The 20255-nt window shown below is 46.1% G+C and overlaps 1 protein-coding gene across 1 annotated transcript; it reads right to left on the bottom strand.

The window, feature by feature from the left end:
• Positions 1–1391: 1391 nt before the first annotated feature.
• GOLT1A (golgi transport 1A) lies at positions 1392–14878 on the bottom strand. The gene is made up of 5 exons (XM_011373025.2): positions 14844–14878; positions 5479–5570; positions 4335–4513; positions 2402–2465; positions 1392–1732 (listed from the first exon to the last, which is right to left on the bottom strand). Exons 1-5 carry the CDS (start codon positions 14866–14868, stop codon positions 1694–1696), a joined length of 399 nt encoding a protein of 132 aa, XP_011371327.1. The 5' UTR covers positions 14869–14878; the 3' UTR covers positions 1392–1693.
• Positions 14879–20255: the final 5377 nt, after the last annotated feature.

Genomic DNA, 20255 nt, shown 5'->3' with positions numbered 1-20255 from the left:
CCGCAGGGTCTCTGGAGATGACACTACTTGGCTGGGTGAACACCCGGAGGGAGGGGAGCTGGGCTCCTGGGCTCACTCTTGCTGGCTCTCTGATTGTGTCCCTTTTATAAAGCCCAGAGTGACGTCTCAGGCATAGGTCCCCCTCTGCCTCCCTCTCCCTCCTCCTTAGATCCCCTCAGAGAGCACAAACCGCCATCTCCCGTCTCCCGGCTCTTATGACTAGAATCGGCCTCTTCCTTCCCCTTCAGAAGCCCTCCAAAGCTGCCTTTCTTTCTGATTCCTAGTTCTTTCCCTCCTCCTCACCCGCTTTCCCCTCAGACTCACTCAGCGAAAGACCCATTCTGCCCCCAAACAATGTAGAAATGGACTCTTTGAGGAGGGGGGGAGGGGGATAGTGCGAAATGTTCTCCCTCCGGACAAGAGCCCTGGACACACACACAGTGTGAAGGGAGCATGATGAAGGGGAGGAGGGCGAGGGGAAGGCACAGCCGGACCCAGGGGCTCCTGTCCCCTGTGTGCTTCCACCTCTGGCCAGCTGGCCTTGGGTCTCAAGGGGACTCCTCGGCTGTGATCTGTGACTGGAGTGGGAGTTCTCTCCTTTTTTTCCTTCCTTCCTTCTTCCCTTTTTCCCCTAAACAGTTGCTGAGCACTTTCAGCTCAGGGTCTTCAGGTAAATAGAATGGTCAGATGGGTGAGACAGGCCTGTTAGCAGCTGGCTAGGAAGGCGGAATACAATGCTACCCCTAGGAGGTGGATGCACCTGGGAAATGCTAAGGGACCTCTGAGGCGGAGGAGTGACTTCCAGGGGGAAGCTTATCCGAAGCTTCCAGGGCCCCACCTTTGTGTCTGTAGCACCTGTGATCACAGCATTTTGTAATTGCTATGTACCCCACTATGAAGGCTCCTTCCCTCTGCACCCCCAGCACCCACTGCATTGCTCAGTACAGACATAGAGGGCCCTCAAAAGTATTTACTAAATGTGTACATTGCCGTGGACTCTCGTTTCCTTCTTGGACCTGCAAGAACGCTCTTTACTCTCGGATGAGGGGCTCCCCAGGACAGACCGTTCCCTCTGTCAGACTGTGGCTCTCTGAAGGCACTGGCTATGTCTCTACCTGCAGACAGGAAGCTCTCCCAGCACAGGCTCTTCCTGGTGGCTTCACTGTGCAGACATCTCCCTAATGGTTGGGAAGCACTTCCTGCCAGTACACAGCGTTGATACTTATCACTTGTCTAATGCCTCCTGTGATCAGGGGCTTGGAACACATTATGTCACTCAGGACTTTCAAATACCAGGAATAAAATGAGCCTATGAGAGCAGGCCTGCCCCTCGTTGAGTCAGGAGATGGACTTAATGGGCTGGAAACACTAACTTTGAACCACAGACACACTCACAGCTTGCGGATTTAATCTTTGCTTTTCTTCCTGTAAATACAAGGTGGGATGTGATACCAGCCCCAGTGCCATCTCTGTGGGACCCTGGATCTCCACTCCCAACAGTCCTGACAGCCTCTTGAGTTGACTTGGGGATTTGAGGTCAGTCACTCTGCTCCATCCTTCCTTCTGGACTTGGAGAGATCTGAGTGTGTTGGGGAGATGAGTCAGTGCAGTGCGGGGGCTCAAGGGGGTGACCCCATTTCCTTTCCAGCCCCCTCAACCAATGATCCATGTTCAAAGAGCTCATCTCTGCTGTTCAGACCATTGAGCTGGTGCCTTGAAGCCTCTGGAACAGCTGTGGGAGCCAAGAATCATTATTGCAGACAAAGAGTAGAAAGCAGACTCAATATCTAGGTTATTACGAAGCTGGCCTTGAGAGCTGGGAGCAGTGCCAAGCGCAGATATGGAGAGGGGGCTGCGGGGATGTGCTCAGCTGGCAGGCGCATCAAGGCGCTGGCTTCTCGGAGAGCTTATGTTCTGTCAGGTGCTTCAGAGAAAGGGCAGGGCAGACACTGGGGACGACTGCACCAATCATGCCCCAAGGAGAGAACAGGATCTGCCACCTGCTTTTCCTGCTGTCTTGGGCTGTCACACATTCTCTCCATGTCTGGGGTCCAGACACGGATGGCTCCCCAGAAATCTCCGGCACTTTCTGGATGGGTCACCTAGACTCTCTGAGTGTTCGTTTCTTTGACTTTAATAAAGAGCTATTCATAGCCACCTTCCTCTATCCCCGCCCTTTAGGCACAGCTGCTTATGGGTCCCCTCACCTCATCTACTCTTGTCATATGGAGAATTAGCAGGGAGGGGAAGGGGAGCTGAGGCAGGCCAGCCCGGGGAAGGGTGGTACGAGGGGAGATGGGTAAGGTCAACTGCACCTGGGGGGCAGTTCTACAAACTCCTTGTGCTCCCCTCAAACCAAGGCCCCATTCCAAGGCCCTACCACCAAGCCACAGGCACTTACCGAACTCAGGAAAGGGATGTTGAAGGCATTGCCCAGGAAGCCAAAGGCAACAGGAAAAAAGCCCCTAGGAGCAGAGGGGTGGAGAGGGGTCAGTGTTGGCCTAGGAGGGGATGATAGAGGGAGTAGCAAGGCTGAGGTCCACAGAAAGGCTTCAGCTTTGGCTCCCAGGAGAGTAGGCCCCTGGGCAATGGGAGCAGGCTTGGTTCTGTGTGGTAGATGTTTTAGAGGCAGCCGAAGTGAGTGGTTAGAATGAAGACCCTGGGGTCAGACTCCATAGGTTCAAATCTTGGCTCTATCAGTTACTGGTGCTCTATAAGCTTGGGCAAATTCTTTAATTTTTCTGGCCCTGTTTCTAGCTATAAAAAGTGTTTAAAAATAGTATCTACATCCTAGGGCCTTACACAAAGAAATGCTTGAGAAATGTTTGTTTTTATTATTGTCACTGTCTCCTCCTCCCCAAATCGGTTATCACCACGGCTGCAGGTTCTCTGGGCTCCAGGCAGGGCGAGCTCCCTCCTGCCTCAGCCCTCTATTCCCATCAAACACGCCCTGCAGGGCTTGGCTGGGGACAGAGTTGTGATCTTTCAAAGGGCTCAGAGGCACTGGAGGTTAGCGTGGGAAGGGAGGGGCGAGGGAATCGGAACTCTGAATGCTGCCTGAGCTTTTTCCTTTCCTTGGGTTGCGATTCCCTGAGGTTCACTGCATCCCTGAGGTCTCTCATATCTCTGATTTTTTTTTTTTTCTGCCCTTACAATGCTGCTGTTTTTGTCCAGGTTGACTTTGGGTTTGAACTACTAAATCTGCAGTGGCCCTGGTCACAATCCTAAGCCCTCAGTAAATGATCACTGTTGTCAGAATTTGTCTTCCCTACTGAACTGCAAGTTCCTCAAGAAGTTTCTCCGTGTTTAGAGCCATGTCCCCAGACCTAGCCCTGCACTGGGCACACAGTCGGTGCTTTTTATATATTTGAGTAAATGACTTTGAAAAATGAATAAATGGATGACAGTGTATGCGTGAGAAAATTTCATTTCTCGAGGATACACTACATGAAGTCTATGAGGTCTTGGCATTCAGGCTAATCAGGCTATTTTCGAGGCTACATTGAGCAGACTGAGGGCTCCTATGGGAACCCAGGGCTTCCTGACCTCAGCTCCTTCCCATGATTCCATGGCTATGATTCTTCCAGCCCCGATCATCCCTATCCCACCCCTGTTCTCCCCACAGCACTCCAGAGACACTGGAGTCTCCCCTCCTCCTCCCGCCTTCCCTAGTATCGTTTCCTTTCTTCTCCTTAAGCGCCTTCCGGTCTTCTCTTAGACCCATCCCTTAAGACCTGTCTCTAGCCCTGCTTCCTCTCGATCACACGCTGGCCCTGACGGTGCCTACACGTCTTCCCTGAGTCACACCCTGCCTTTCACCAGGGCCAGGCTGTCATGCGACAGGACGAGGGATGTGGATCCAGGAGCCAGAGACATGCTACCTGTGAGAACTCAGTCGGGGGCAGCTTCTCTGAGCTCTGGTTTCCTCATCTATAGAGGACAGTGGGTTGTGGAGATGACGAGGTGAGATGATGATGGTGCATGTGCAGAGCCTGCAAATGTGAGCCCAGTGCCCTTCCTCCCCCCCTGGATCATTCGACTTGAGTGTGGGCCTTGTGTCTCCTCCCTGGTGACTGGGCACATGGTGGTGCTCAATGTTTGCTGATGGATGGGCAGATTCTTCCAATCTATCCTTCAGCCTACTGTTGGAGGGACTTTTCCAAGTGTTTGCCTGATGTCCCTCCCCATTTTCAATCCTTCCATGGCTCCTGTCTCTTGCAAGATCAGTCTGGCTTGTGCACACCCTACTGGTCGGGCTGCCCAAACCTGGTGGGCTGATCTCAGCTACTCAGAGACTCCAGTAGCCTGTCCAGGGGAAAGGGACCTGCACTCACTTGAAGAGGCCAAAAAATCCATAGGTTTCTAGAAACATGCCCAGGAGGGGCCAGCGCAGGAGCACGATGACCACACCTCCCAGGAAGAAGCTGGTCCCCTTGAGCTTGTGTCTCTGGAAGAAGAAGGAGAAAGTCTTCTTCAGGCCAATGATGAGAGAGAGGCCGGTCAGGAACAGCAGCTGTGGGAGAGGGGAGGGGCATGAGCACAAACACAGCGGTTCCCCTCCTCATTCCCGACCCTGGGGGTCAGGGGCCAGGCCCAAAGCCACAGTCAGGCATGGGGCAGGACTTGCCACCCAGTCATGTGGCAAAATCCCAGAGCCTTAAGTAATTTGAGCTGGTTAGGAACAGAACTGCCCAGAGGCAGGGGGCTGGACAAGGAGAACATTGAAGGTCTGTAGTTTCTCACCCCATTCAACCCAACTTCTTGGCTCCCAAGCACTTTTTCACGTGTGATTTCATTTCTCATCACACCTCCCAAGAAAGATAGGACAGATAGTGAGATTCCATTTTAGGAAGGTGAAGACCAAGGCTGACATAGGTTAGGCAGCCATACCCAGAATCACATGGAACTGTCAGGGTTCCTCTGCCTGTGGAATTCTGCTCCAAGCCCTCCATTGTATGGTCCTGTCGCCGTCTTCAGCTTGGCTCCTAATAATCCCTTATGAGTGCCCAGGCTCCCATCAAATTCAACTATGGCTTTCATCCAGCATGTTTCATCGACCTGGAAGTGCTTTATGCACCACCACACCCATTTTCCTTTCCAAATTCCTTCTCATCCTTCTCCAACTGGGTATGCTCTCTTTCCTCCAAGGATCTTGTTTCATATTAAATATGTCTTATGGTGACTTTGCCACACCCCTATCTTCCTCCCCAGTCATGTAGGTTCGTATGACCTCGCTATCCCTAACTGGAGAGATTCCAATGGATGGACAGTGTCTGCTTCCACTTGGCATCCCCAGGGCCTCCCCCAGGTCCTCAGATTCTCCACCCAGTGGGCCTGACCGTCCATTCCCAGCTACCCTCGCTCGCCCGAGCTTGATGGCACCTGACCCCTGGATGGGCATGATTTGAAGGATCTTGGGGCTGACCCCCGCAAGGGGCCAGGTAGGGTGGGAGCGGTCCGCACGGCAGGGGCACTCACATTTCCGAAGGCCAGGAGCACGGAATCAAAGTACAGGAGTACTCCAAGGAAGATGAAGAAGATGCCGAAGCCGGCGGTGCCCACGCCAAGCTCTGCAATGGGTGAGGAGGTTGTGGTGGGATAGACTCTAGAGTGCAGGTGGGGATGCTAGAACTTTCCCCCAAAGCCACTGGACAGGTGCCCTCTGGGGGTGGGGGATGGAGAGGCAAGATTCCATTTTCATCCAGGAATCTCAGCTCCTGTGCATTTGGGGAATGATGAGACAGGAAGGGAAGAATGTGCACAAATCTACATCTAGCACCTGGAAACTGCTAGTCAGTTCTTCACATCACGGCATTCGGTCCCCACAACAACCCTACGAGGTAGCTAGTGCTACCTCACCACTTCCAGCTTCCCCTCAGCTTCAAAGGCTGCATCATCTAAATCATGATCAGGATTGAGCCCCTGGCTGAACACAACCATCTGCCCACAGCGATCCTGTCCTCTTGCAGTTGGGAGCCGCTGATGCCCAACCCACACTCAGGTAGAAGGGGACCACTGACAGCACATGGCTACCAGCCCCAAAAGGTCTTGAAACCACCCAGCTGTCCTGCGTATTTCTCAAGAGGCTAGCCCTCCCGAACAACTCCTAACACTGTCTCCTTCCTCTCCTAAACTGTCCCTGTCCCAAGCTTTCCAGTGTTGACCTCTCATACTTGATTGGAAAAATAGAAGTCGTCAATCAGGACGCTCATCTTTCCACATAGAGTCTACACCTGAGCTGACACCTGCTCCCTTCTCCTCCCTCCCTCCTGCAGCAGCTGCCATGGGTGCTCACCACACACCCCTGAGCGTCCTAATTTTAGCCACAGTGGCCAGGCAGTTCTGCCAAAGGTTGGACCCACACTAACAGTGCCCCAGCCTCAGTCTGTAGTGTCTTTTCTTTTGGCTTTGTGTCTTGGGGCATTCTCTGAATTGCAGGAATTTGCTCAGAGCCAATGAGCACAGTGCAAAAGTACAGAATATTAAAGCTCCCTTGTTGGGTCAAGGGCAACATTTTTGACATTTTGATACATATTTCAGATTGCACAAATATGAAATGTGATAAATATTTTATATTTAAGAAGAGTTGTAACAATAACAGGACACGAAGTTCTTTTTTTCTTAAACTCTCTCTGTCACACGGAATTGTCAACTTTTCTTTGCCACTGATAGTCAACAAATGACAATTCATTGTATTGCTTCATTTTAAATTGAACTAAATTGAAGTTTTATTTTAAATTGTGATAAAATACACATAAAATTTATCATCTTAACAATTCTGAAGCACACAGTTTAGTGGTCTTAAGTACATTGACATCGTCGTGTTACTGTCACCACCAACCAGAACTCTCTTCAACTTGCAAAATCGAAGCCCTGTACCCATTAAACACTAACTCCTCATCCCTCCCTTCCCGCAGCCCTGGTACCCACCATTGTACTTTCTGTTTCTATGACTCTAGGTACCTTATATAAGTGGAATCATGCAGTATTTGTCATCTTGTTACTCACTTAACACAATGTCCTCAAGGTTCATCCATGTAGTAGTATGTACCAGTCAGAATTTCCTTCCTTTTTAAGGCTGAATGATATTCCATTGTATGTATATACTACATTTTGTTTATTCATCTGTGGATGGACACTCGGGTTGCTTCTACCTTTTGGCTATTGTAAATACACTTCTATGAACATGGGTGAACAAATATCTCTTCGAGACTTTGCTTTTACTTCTTTTGGATTTATACCCAGAAGTGGAATTGCTGGATCATATTTAATTTTTGAGGAACCACAATACTGTTTTCCATAGCAGTCACACCGTTTTACATCCCCACCAGCAATGTACGAAGGTTCCAGTTTCTCCACATCTTTGCCAACACTTGCTCTTTTGTTTTGTTTTGTTTTTTATAGCATCCATTCTAATGGGTGTAAAGTGGTATCTCATTGTGATTTTGATATGCATTTTCTTAATGATTAGTGATATTGAGCATCTTTTCATGTGCTTGTTAGCCATATGTATATCTTCTTTGGAGGAGTGTCCATTCAAGTCCTTTGCCCATTTTTTTAAACAGGTTTTTTGTTGTTGTTGCTTATCGAGTTGTAGGAGTTCTTTATATATTCTAGATACCGACTTCTTATCAGATATATGACTTGCAAATATTTTCTCCCATTTCATAGATTGCCTTTTTACTCTGCTGGTTATGTGCTTTGATGCACAGAAGTTCTTAATTTTGATATAGTCCAATTTATCTATTTTTTCTTTAGATGCCTGTATTTTGCTATCATATCCAAGAAGTCATTGTCATATCCCATGTCATGAAGCTTTTCTCCTGTGTTTTCATCTGAGAGTTATATAACTTACTTTGAGCTAAAATTAACTTTGAGTTAATTTTTACATATGGCGTAAGGTAAGGATCCGACTTCATTCTTTTGCCTGTGGATATTCAGTTTTCCCAATATATTTATTGAAAGGGCTGTCATTTTTCCACTGAATGGTCTTCTTGAAAATCATTTGGCCATATAGGCCAGGGTTCATTCCTGGGCTTCCTATTATATTCCATTGGTCTATATGCCTGTCTTTATGTGAATCCCATACTGTTTTGATTACTGTAGCTTTGTAATAAGTTTTGAAGTTAGAAAGTATGAAACCTCCAATTTTTTTTTTATTTCCAGGATTTCTTTGATTATTAGAGATCCCTTGAGATTCTAAATGAATTTTAGGATGGATTTTTTTTATTCTGCCAAAAAAAAAAAAAAATCATTGTGATTTTGAAAGAGATTGCATTGAATCTATGGATTGCTTTGAGTGGTATTGACACCTTAACAATATTAAATCTTTCAAGCCATGAACACAGGATGTCTTTCTATTTATATGTATCTTTTAAAATTTCTTTCAGCAACATTATTAGTTTTCAGTGTGTAGACATACCTCATTTCAATGTGCTTCACAGATGTTATGTTTTTCACAAATTGAACATAAAACCTTCCACCAGCAAAAAGATTACTGTTTGCTTTATTGCAGGGGTCTGAAACCAAACCTGCATTATTTTCAAGCTATGCCTGTACATGTCTTTTGCCTTCTTGGTTAAGTTTATTCCTGAGTATTTTACTCTTTTTGATGCTATTATAAATGGAATTGTGTTGTGTCTATTTTAAAAATTACTGATGAGGTTGTACAACTTCAAGTTTATTTGTACATACAGTTTTGCAACGTATTTTATTTACTTAATGTAGCTAGAATGCCTTATTATTTTTTTATTGTAAATGGTATGGTGGATAGGGATATGGCATGAATATTTCTTAAAGATAAAGCAAAAAGTATCTTTTAAGCTACAACGTGCGTAACTTCATTTAAAATGGCTTAATTTTTAAAATTTGAAGTTGGTTTGATTTTTAAAAAACGAGTACTTTTAATTAATAATTAATTATGTCACAAGTAATTTTTAAAGAGAAAAATTTTACTGAATTTGTTAACTAATATCTTAGAATTGGCCCTCACGAGCTCTATAAAATTAGTGCTACTGCCATGCTTTTACAGATAGTTGTAAAATGTTGTCTAGCTATTAAGAGGCAGAACTGTAAAAACAAAACAAAACGAAGACAAAATTATTGTGATTAGACTTACTGAGTTATATTTACAAGTGCAAGAAAATGAAACGCATTTCGAACCATCTTCTGGGTAGCTAATCTTTCATAATCTGTTACCACACAGAGTTTAAGAGGATTAGGACCAGTTCCAGAACAGAAGGAAGGCCAAAGGGCATTTTAAAAAGAATCGTTCAAAATATAGAGATTAGATTTATCATTCAAATTATAGACTGAAACCTCACTCAATTTATAGTCCAGAAAAATGCTAGTCTTACTGGGTCTCTCTTTCAGCAGAGCGAGGTTCTGTTAGGACCCATTGGAACATCATTTCTGTCAACATGTGGCCCAACCTCCCAGAATCCATTTTGTACTGATGGCTGACTCCCCTGATTCCAATCCACCTCTGTGATCCATTGGGGCTTGTTTCCTATTTACGCCTCCTAGCAAGGCCTGAATTCAATCTCTTAGAGCCTATGCCCTGCAGTACCGCCCCCTTGGGTCATTACGAAGTTCGCATTCTGTCCTTTCAAACTGTGTTATTTCTCTACCCTCAGAGAAACTATGTTGAGGATCTAGAAGTACATCTACTTTGTCATGGTGATTTTAGATAGGCTGGGCTATTGTAGAGGAAGACCACAACCATATTCTTTCATCTGCATGACAAAGATATTTCAAGATTTTATGCCTGTTGTAAAAATATCTGGTCTTAGCTCGGACCTGCCATAAAAACATGTCATTGATTCCAGTTCTGACTATTCACTCTCTTCCTCTAACTCCTTTAGTAGTTGATTTTGTGTGGAAACACAATGTAAACATTTTATTGGATTTTCATTTGTTTTGTTAAAATATTCATATGTCCATCCTGTAAACACTTAAGAACGGTCTCTCTTGAATTCACACTTTGTATCTTTTCTCCTAACTTTCCTGCAACAGTGATTTGCCAGTTATTACTTTTCCAACTTGTTCCACACTCTTCTTCAAGGGCTAGTACTACTCCAGAATTTTCCTGTAATGGGCACAGTCTTCTTTATGGGCCATGCTTAGTGTTACTAGTGTTCAGTGGAAAAAATCTAGGGTGGACACAAAACCTCACCGGAAAGGATCAGAAGCTGTTTCTCACACACGAGCCTCAGATCTTCCTAGGCCTCCCACTTGCAGAGTAGCTCAGCGATTTCAGTCATGGGGTTGCTCCCGAAGTCCTTCTCAGGAGCGCCAGTGTGACACAGAAGGCAGGGGTGGTGGGGCATGTCACCAGGAGTGACAGAAGTGCCCACAGCCCACGGTCCCCAGGATCCAGACATAGGGGCACCGCGGCCCCTGCTGGAGATGGGCCAGGGATGTCATAGACTCCAGCTGAGATCTCAGGGGCGGGGGGTGGCTCTGGTCACTCTTCAGGGAGGCCCGGATCTCCAGGGCACCACATAGTGAGAAGCTAAGACTTCTCCAGACCTCAGAAACAGACCAGGTTTAGGGCTCCCTGGTATGGCAGGCTTTAGTCCCCCATTCTGCAGCTCCAGAGCAGCTGCCAAGAAGAGCCCACAGCCAGGCTACCCTGACTCCCACTCTTTAGCTCGCGTTAACTGAAGTCAGGTTCAATATCTTTCTTGCTCCAGAAAGGAAAGCAGTATCTCTTGGAGCAAGTGAACAGGTACTTTTGGCCCGAGGCTGTGTAGAGAGCCTTGGAATACCATTCATTCATTTCTCTCTCTCTCTCTCTCTCTCTCTCTCTCTTTCAAATGAATAGAAAAGTCACAAGTACAGTACAAAGAATTTTTTTCCTGAGCCATTTCAGAGTAGTTGCCATGGGCTACCTCAGCACTCCTGAATACTTTAGTGTAGTTTTCCTTTATTCTCCTATGTAGCCAGGATACAAGCATCAAAGTCAGAAAATTAACTCTGATACACTACTACCATCTAAAGTTAGACCTCATTTAAGTTTCATCAGTTGTCCCAGTAATTTAATTTGTAGCAAAAGCATCCGGTCGAGAATCACGTGTAGCATCTGGTGTCTGTGTCTCTTTAGTCTCTGGTGTCTGGAACAGTTCTTCAGTCTTTCCTTGACCTAACCTTGACACTTTTGAAGATTTGGGCCAGTTATTTTGTAGCTGTCCCTCTACTTAGGCTTGTCTGATATTTGCTCATGACTAGATACTGGTTATGCAGAAATACGAGCAAGATTTGATGCTGTGTTCTTCTCATTGCATCGATTAAGCCACATGTGATTTTAATTTGGCCCATTACTGATGATGTTTCTTTGACCACTTGATTAAGGTGGTGGCTGCCAGCCTCCTCCAGTATAAAGTTCCTTTCCACCCCCTGCGCTGACACTGCCAGGATACTCTCCTCGCCCTGCGTTGGCACCAGGCCAACCCCAGAGTAAACCCCCTTCCACCTGGCTAGGGCTCTGACACCTGCTTTGGGCACCCCACCCCCACCCACTTTCTACCTAATGGCTTTAGGACTGGATTGCTCAGGAAGAGGAAGGAGGAAAATGGGGAGAGAAAGAGCCTTCTTTTACTTTTCAAAATTAACAGTAGTGATTAATAGAACCACCACTAACACGAATGAGCACACAGTGCCAGGCACAGTCTATGCACTGTTAATTCTTATTAACTCATTGCATTTTCATAACTGCCTGTGAGGTAGGTATGCTGTTAGCCCCATTTCACAAACAGTACTGAAACACTGAGCGATCAAGTCACTTGCCTGGGTCACACAGTCAGCAGCTGGCAGAACCAGGGTTTGATTCTGGTCGTCTGGCTCTGGAAAAAGTGCCTTTAACCAACCCAGTCCAGTCTACTTTCTGCCCCACGCTCCTCCGCAGAAGTTGTTCTTGCTTTGGCCATCTGTGACGTCCATGTTCCCACATCCAATGGACAGGTGTCAGCCCTCATCTGTTAGCAGGTGGCCGCTCCCTCCTTGAAATATCTTGTCTCTTGGATTCCATGACAGCACGTTGATTTTCTTCCTGCTGTTCTGATTATCCTTCTCCCGTCTCCTTTGCCAGCTCCTCTTGGGATTTGAATTGTTCAAGACTTTGGTCCAAGTTCACTTCTCATCCTATTTTCACACATATTTCCATGTCCTTAAATATCACTTCTGTGTGGACGATGTTGATATTTATCTTTAATATATGAAATTTATTATTATTTATATACCCCAGGCTTCTCTTTGAGCTTCTAAAACTCATATCCAACTGCCTGCTTAGCGTATCTGCCTGGTTTTCTCTCGTCGAGGCATCTTAAATTCAGCAGGTCCAAACTGCCCTATTGATATTCTTTTCTTAAACTTGTACCTCTCTTGGTTTTCCCCAAATGAATAAAAATGTCACCACCTGCCCGGCAGCTTGTAGCAAAAGTCCAGGAGCCGTCACTGAGCCTCCTCACCGCTCCCTTGGTGAAGCCACAGCTAAGTTTTATTGCTTCTTCTTCCCATGTATCATGAAAGCTGCCCGTTTTTCTCCACTCTTACCCCTTAATTCCAAGCCACCTTCATCTTTGTTCTGGAACCCTCTAACCTTCTCCTGTTAGTCTCCGCTTCACTCCCGCCACCCTCTTCTCCCTTCTTCACACGGCAGGCAGGCATCTTGGAAAACATACGATCCAACCATATTCATGCACAGCACAGAATCCTTCATGGCTTCCCACTGGGCTTAGATGAAACAGCGTCCTCCCATCCATTCCTCTGCTCACGGGCCCTGTATAAGGGGGCCTAGGCCTGCTGGTCCAACTTCATCTCCTGCCATTGTCCCGCTTACCTGCCACACTCAAACTACATCCTTGTTTCTGTAATGCACCTTCCGTAATGCACCTGCCTCAGGGCCTTTGACTGGGCAGTTCCCTCCCACTCATTATCTGCCTAAAGCATATTCATCTTTCAGGTCTTAACCCAATGTCAGTTCTTCAGGAAACCTGGTTCACTCTCCATTCCTTGACTCAAATCTTGTTCCTTCATTTCTTTCTTTCTCTAACAGGATTTAGCACATTCTTCATAAGACTTAGCACATTTTAGTTTAATAAAATGTTGACTCGCCACTGGGCTCAGGCACTACTTCTCTATATTTTTAAGAATATTAAGGTAAGGTCAGTTGTTCTCATCTGGGGGAATGAGTTGGGGGGTGGGAGGGACGAGGTGATTTTGATCCTCAGGATACATTTGTTAATGTCTGAAGACTGTCACAGTTGAGTGTGGAAGTGTGCTACTGGTTTCTAGTGTGTAGAGGCCGGAGATGCTACTAAAATCCTATAATGCACAGGACATACCCCACAACAAAGAATTACGCTGCCCCCAAATGTCAGTAGTAGGGAGGCTGAGAAACTGTGCCCCAGGTGATCTCACAGACTCTTATGGTTTTAAATATCATCTATATGCTGGCAACTCCAAAATTTCTCCCTCCGTCCCAGATTTACTTGCCTGGCCACCTACTTGACATCCTGTCTGGATGTCTATTAACATTGCAAACTCAACGTGTGTGTAACCCGGCTCCTGCCTCCCCCTACTCAACCCTTCTAATTGCTCAGACTAAAAATATTGGAATCATTCTTGACTTCATTCTCTCACACTGCACATCGAATCCATCAGTAAATCCTTTCAGCAAATTTCTCAAAACGGATCCAGCATTGACCACTTCCCACCAGTTCACTGCTACCATGCTGGTCTCCTCCACCATCTGTCACCTCAGAACTAGTCTCCCTATTGCTGACCTTACCCCACTACAATCCATTCTCGACCCAACATCCAGAGTGATCTTTTAAAAATATAAATAGGTTGTATCACTTCTTTGCACAAAAACCCGCCAGTGGTTTCCCATCTTATGGAGATAAAACCAGAGTTCTTATACAGTCTGGTCTCTCAGCGGCCTCCATGACTAAACTCCTCCTACATTCCCCTCTGCCCACTTCCCTCCATCAAAACCAGCCTCCTCATTCTTCAGACACAGCAAGTAGGCCAATGCCTCGAGGCCTCTGCCCTGGCTCTCTTCTCTTCCTAGAACATTTTCCCCCTCCAGATAGCGGCATGGCTTTTTCCTTCTACTTCCTGTGGGTCTCTGTATAAAAGGCCCCCTCTCAGTGAAGCTTTTTTCTGACAGCTCTGTACAAAATGGTAACCCCTCCTGCCTCATACTCCCTAGCATCCTTACCTGTTTTATTTTTGTCCAAAGGATGTATCACCACCTGACATACTACATACTGACTTCTTTATCTGTTAATCCCCCACTCTAGATGGTAGACTAGGTATATGTCTGTTTTATTCACTGTTGTATACTCTATGCCTAACACAGTGCTTGGCACACAGAGGAGACAAATTTGTTCACTGAATGGGAAGTGGAGTGGAGTTTAGTTTCTGTCAAGAAGGGACCCAGGGCCATAGGAGACCCTGAAAATTTGTGAGGGAAAGATGTCTGAATGGGCAGCAGCCTCCTGGGTCCATGTTTGCAGCTTTCCAGGTCTAAGAACCCTGAATGGGAAAGGCACCAGCTTGAGTGGTAAATTTGCCAGTTCCCCCGGGCACCAGCCTTGGGTTACCTAGGGGCCCTGAACAATCCGAATCCCTTACTCCCGGAAGGCAGAAAAGCCACACCCAGCTGTTGCCCTGCTGCGTGGAGGATGCCAACACAGCAGCTCCAGGCCATTGGCTCCAGAGGTCACCTCACAGTTCCCCAGAAAGTGATCTCAGCTGGGGAGGGCATCATCTTGTCCCTCACCTAGCCTGGACACCCCATTCCAGCCTAGCCCCTCTGCAGCTGGGCCCATTGCACTCACTCTGCCATTCAGTGATGGAGATCATGCCGCAGGCTGCCTGGGGGATCTTCCGGGGTTGAAGCTGGCCAGGCGTGAGTTGTAGAGAAGACTGAGCTTGTATATGCTCAGGGGAAGCTGACCCTTGGTAAGTTGTGAAATGAACCTCTTATAAATCATTAACTTTCCCCACACTTTCTCACACACACACACACACACACACACGCACACACGCACACACGCACGCACACACACACACACACACACACACACACACACACACAGAGCTGCTTAAAGTCACAGGTTCTCTTCTGTTTTTTTTCCCAGAAGGCACTGCCCCTCCACACATTGGCCACCCACAGGCGTTGCCCACCTGACCCCTCTATCCCCCACCCCAAGCCCTGAGGTTGAGTTCAGCTGCTTCTTTCTCATCCGCAAAATTTGGACTAAATATTAAAGAACTGGGACCTAGAGGTACCTAGGTTCTTTGCTGGGTTTAATGGAGGGTGAGGGAAGAGTTGGAATCTGTTTCTTTGGAAAAGTACAAAATTCATCTTGTAAGTAGTTCGCTTGTTTTGTGCTATAACCCTAGGGGGCGACAAACAACTGAGTGAAACCTGTTGCTCCTAGTCTCAGGGGAGAGCCAGATTGGGTTAAATCCAGGGCAAAAGCCCCCTAGGGGAGTTAGACACAAAAGTCATCGACCTCTTTTTCCCCAGCGGGGGCCAGCTTTGGACCGTCAGGTTGAGCTATGGAAGATGAAAGTGAATTTGGACTTGGGGTAGGGCTGGACTATAGAGGAAGCCTGGTTCTAGTCTGCTCACCAGCTGTGTAGACGCGGATGCATCCTTTCTTTCCTCTGTGGGCCTGAAGAGTGTAAGATCATTCCTAACATCCTTTATCCCATCGTAGGGCAGTGGTTCTCAACCCCATTAGAGCCAGGATCCCCTTTGTAATGTCCCCTCTATCCTGAAATGAAGTTTATAGATGATATGACCAATCTACATACATCATTTTTAAAAACGCAAATAAAGCTAATCATAAAAAAAGAAGAGGAAAGAATAATTTATAATAAAACACAATGTCTCTCAATATATAAATGCTCAGGCAAGACCAGAAAACATAAATGAAATAGGCAGATTGCTTGCACCCACTTAAATTCGAAATTTAAGAGAAATAGAAGACTAGAGACATTATGCAATCTAAAAAAAAAAAGTAGTAGGGAGTAAATACTAGAATAAAGATTAATGTTAGGTAAGTAATAACAGACAAGATATACTTGCATATAAAAAGAGAAAGAGGGAAATAACCTTAATTGAAGTAGGAATAACACAGCGAGGCAAATTAGAGATGGCAAAGTGGAGAAAATGAGGAAGCACGATGTGAACGCAAGGAACTGGGTCTTCTGTGCGCATTGCTAATGTAGCTCCCGTGTCATGGAGTGGGTGGTGGGCGTATCACAGACACATAGGTCTCTGTCTTGAAACGCTATCGCGTGTTGGGGTGTGATTTAGTCCATAGGATCTTAAAAGGCTTTGGAGATCATGTATTCCCCATAGGCAATGGGCAATAGAGGATGGATTGGAAAGAGAAATGGTGATATAAGTAGTTTAAAGCAATTTCATGTGAACCCCTGGGACAATGTCAGAGAAAGATAGAAAAAACAACAGGCAATTCCCCAAAACATTTCCATGTGTAATCATTACAACATAGGTGTTCAACCTTGGGCTGCAAAAACTTTAAAAATATAAAAAATGGCAATAATGTAAAATTATTTCTAAAAATATTTATTAAGGAAATCCAATGAGATTCCATGTATTTCTTCTTTTCTTAATACTGGTTGGTTGTCTCAGATTTCCTGTGTTAAATATTTACGGTCACTCTCTTTGCTTATTCAGTAAGACCCTACTACACCAGAACTGTTTTCAACCAAATATACAGTGCTGAAAGGTTATAATAGACAGTGCATGGAGTAGATTATTCAATAATTCGAGACAATGTCTTTATTCTATTTAAGTTTCTTCTCTATAATAACGATCTTCTAACTTGCTGAGTTATTCATGAAACATAAAAAAAAAACAACACAAAAAACTTAGAAGCTTTTAAAAAGACTTAGAAGCTCATAAAAACTTTTTAGTACTATTGTGAATTGCAGTAGGACCGACTTATACTGGTTGGTAGTGGGTGTAGTTCACTTGCACATTTTAAAGTTGTGCATAATAGAGGACAAATATTTACCGTGGAAATCTGCCCTGTGCACTGCAGCCACTAAATGCCATTAAGAGTTTTGCCCCCTTAAGCTCCTCGGAAAATTTCCAAAGTTCCCCCTAGGGGGCGATATCACCCCCACTGAAACCACTGGTTAATTAAGAGGTTGGGCTCTCAAGTCGGAGCACCCTGGGCTTCATCAGAGCTCCGTGAGACTGTAGACATTTTACTTATACTTTCTGTGCCTCAGTTTCCTGGATAATAATTACCTTTGACATAGAGATATAACAAGAATTAGTGAGTAAATACATACGAAGTTACCTGGCACATAGTAAATACTTAATGAGCCATTATCATTACTCTTCTTATATAGTTATACTAATTACTATTGTTATATTACTATTATTAGTATACTATTAAATACTATTATGAAAGACTTCTACTCTCATCTCTAAACTGCTCCTACAGGTGTATAAAATAGCAGCTTAGAATACCTTTCCCTCCAGCCACGGAGCCTGCCTGTGAGCTCAGAACTGAACTTTCCTGAAACTGGACCCTCCTGGCCATATTCTCTGATGGCAGCACTGGGCCCAGAGAGGTTGTCCACAGCCCCCGCCCTCCTGGAGCGAGCCCGTTCACAGGGTAACCCCTGGGAGAAGGACATAGGCCCTAGAAGGCTGGGCTGATTCTCAGCCTATGGTAGCCCAAGCCTGGCCACCATGGGGAAGGCCTGGCACTTCTCCCTGGGGCTGGAGGAGTAGAAGTAGACAGGGAAAGGACACCTCAGAGGGCTGAACGGCAGGGGCCCTGGCTTTCAGCAAAGAGGGTGACTTAGGAAACATCCTCCTTCTTCCCTCATCAGGCCCCTGAAGGCGGCTGACGGGCCTACATAGCGTCGCCACCACCTCCTCACGTTTGTAAGCAAATTTGAGTTTTCAAAGTGTTTTTCTTCCATTTTCTCATTTGAATTTCTTGAGAGTGTCGTAAGATGGTATTAATGTCTCCATTTCACAGATGAAGAAACTGAGACTCAAGGATTTTAGGGACTTGTGCCAATCTTCTTGCAGCTAGCAAGGAGCAGAGCCAAGAGTTGAGCATGACATCACCTTCTCTCTCATCGGTCTCAGCAATGTGTGTGTGTGTGGGGAGTCAATTCTGCACTGGAGGCTCAGGGATGAGGGGTGCAGTGTGACCCCAGTTCCCTGGGAGCAGCAGGGTCTGAAGCCTGGCTGTCTTCCTGACATCGATATGCCTCTCTTTAAGAATAAATAAATGACCACGCAGTTACAGAGCACCACTCCTAAAAAAGCGTTGTTAGTATGCTGTTTCATTTACATTTCCTGAGTGCCCCTTTTACAGCCCTAGCCTGGCTCAATCGATAAATCCGTAGATCGGCGGGCTGCTCTGGGCCAGGAGGTGGAGGAGCCGGAGACCTGTGGACACCATCCCTGGAGAGGAGCCTGCCCTTGTTAGTGGGTACAGCGACGCCCAGTGGTGCTCTGTGCTCTCGTGTTCAACCTTTTCTCCAAGCCAGGAGCTCTGGCCTAGACGGGGCTGCAGATAGGGACACAGCCCCAGCCCCAGCCCCAGCCCCAGCCCCAGCCCCAGCCCCAGAATTTGATGAGTTCTCCAATGCACCTCCCCAGCCCAAAAGGCCTGTTCTGAGCCTGCCTATGGCCGCAACTGTCCCTGATTCACAAAGTACATCAGGGTTTATAGCTCTCCCAGGGGTGTTACAAAATCCCAAAAGTACTTTTTTTGTACCCACTCTACCAGCCCTTTAGGGATAAGGACAGGTATCCAGGATTCAAAATCAGCCATTATAACTAGACCAAGGCGAAATCGGGAATTAGAGGAAGCTTGCCTTCCTATCTCCTCTTAATTTTTTCCTCTTCCTTGAACCACTAATGGCTCCGTCTCTCCCCAGACATGCTGCAGAAGTCTAGATGGGGGATGCCTTGACCCTGGGTTCACTTTCTCTCTCACTCCCCATCCCATGGAATTTATAGAGCTTCTTTACTCTTACTCTTCACAGAAAGATTTCAAATTGAGCTGCCCTGATAAAGTCTTTCGCATTGAGCCTCAATAACTGATAATCACTAAGTAGCCGCCCAAAGCATTGAGGCTGAACGAAAAGAATTTGGGTGGCCTTTCTGATAACCCCCCTCCCCAATCATATACCTTCTTGTACTCTAAAGCAGAAATGGCATTATGTAGTAATCAAGAAAGGCTGAGAGTTATTTTTTTTTTCTCTTGCAGTCCTACCCTCAGTCTCATAGAGACCAAATCCAGGGGAAGGCTCCAGGGCCTGAAGCATCTGATACTTGTATTATAAAGGATCTTGGGACAAGCTTTGATCTGGGGTCACCTGGGCCAAAAAGATGACCCTGGTGTTGACAGCACACTGTCACTCCCTGATTCATGGGGAGGAGGCACTCTGAGAACTCTGGGGTTGCTGCCTGGGAGGAGGCTGAGATGTGCAGCCTGAGGCAGGGGGTTGTGGGTGGTGGTGGTGCATATACTTTAAACCCATCTCTGCTCTTACTCAGGCCCCAGAACTCCCATAAATTGCCATGAACCCCAATGCCAGCCATAGGTGGACATGGACACAGAATGCAAGAGACACACCACTTATACAAACCATTCATTTTATTTCCTGTATTGGGTTTATACAAACTTGCAAGATACAAATGCAGAGCTCACAGGGGTTCTTCAGTACCTATATCTAAAAAGAATGCTGCTGAGAGGGGGACTCAGACCCTCGTCTATCAGTCAGGATGCCCCCTTCCCCAGGGAGAGGACTCATTGGTTAGAAAGATGCTGAGGGGCTGCTACTGCTGTTTGGTCCCCTGACGGAGATGCTCCTTGTTTGTCTAACCTTAACTCTTCTTCTAAGGTCACTTTTATTCTAAGTAAAGACACTGAAATCATACATTTCCTTGTATGGTTTATTGTCTAATACTAGCAAATCAGATTGGCCCCAATATGTGCATAAATAGATATATGTATATATATGTATATTTCATATTTTCCTTAGTTTTAAGAGCTTCCAGGTTGGGGGGGGGTGCCTAAAAGGGAAAGGAATTTGTTTCCTCTTGCTATAGTCAGCCCTGTCCCAAGAACATGCCTCTTGCCAAGGCAGGAGAGCAAATGTGCACAGCTTGCAACCTCAGAAAATCTTTAAAGTGACAATAGCAATATTTGATTGCAGCCTCTTGGTTATTGATC

Source organism: Pteropus vampyrus, unplaced genomic scaffold, assembly GCF_000151845.1.
Source record: "Pteropus vampyrus isolate Shadow unplaced genomic scaffold, Pvam_2.0 Scaffold217, whole genome shotgun sequence".
Classification (NCBI taxonomy): Eukaryota; Metazoa; Chordata; class Mammalia; order Chiroptera; family Pteropodidae; genus Pteropus; species Pteropus vampyrus.
This window is presented reverse-complemented; position numbering and strand designations above follow the sequence as displayed.

Coding starts and splice junctions, on each gene's coding strand:
- GOLT1A (XM_011373025.2), bottom strand. CDS start 14,868: ATGATCTCCATCACTGAATGGCAGA. Junction 2,466..4,334: donor GGATTTTTTGGCCTCTTCAA/GTGAGTGCAGGT, acceptor CTCTGCTCCTAG/GGGCTTTTTTCCTGTTGCCT. Junction 1,733..2,401: donor ACATCCCTTTCCTGAGTTCG/GTAAGTGCCTGT, acceptor TGGCTCCCACAG/CTGTTCCAGAGGCTTCAAGG.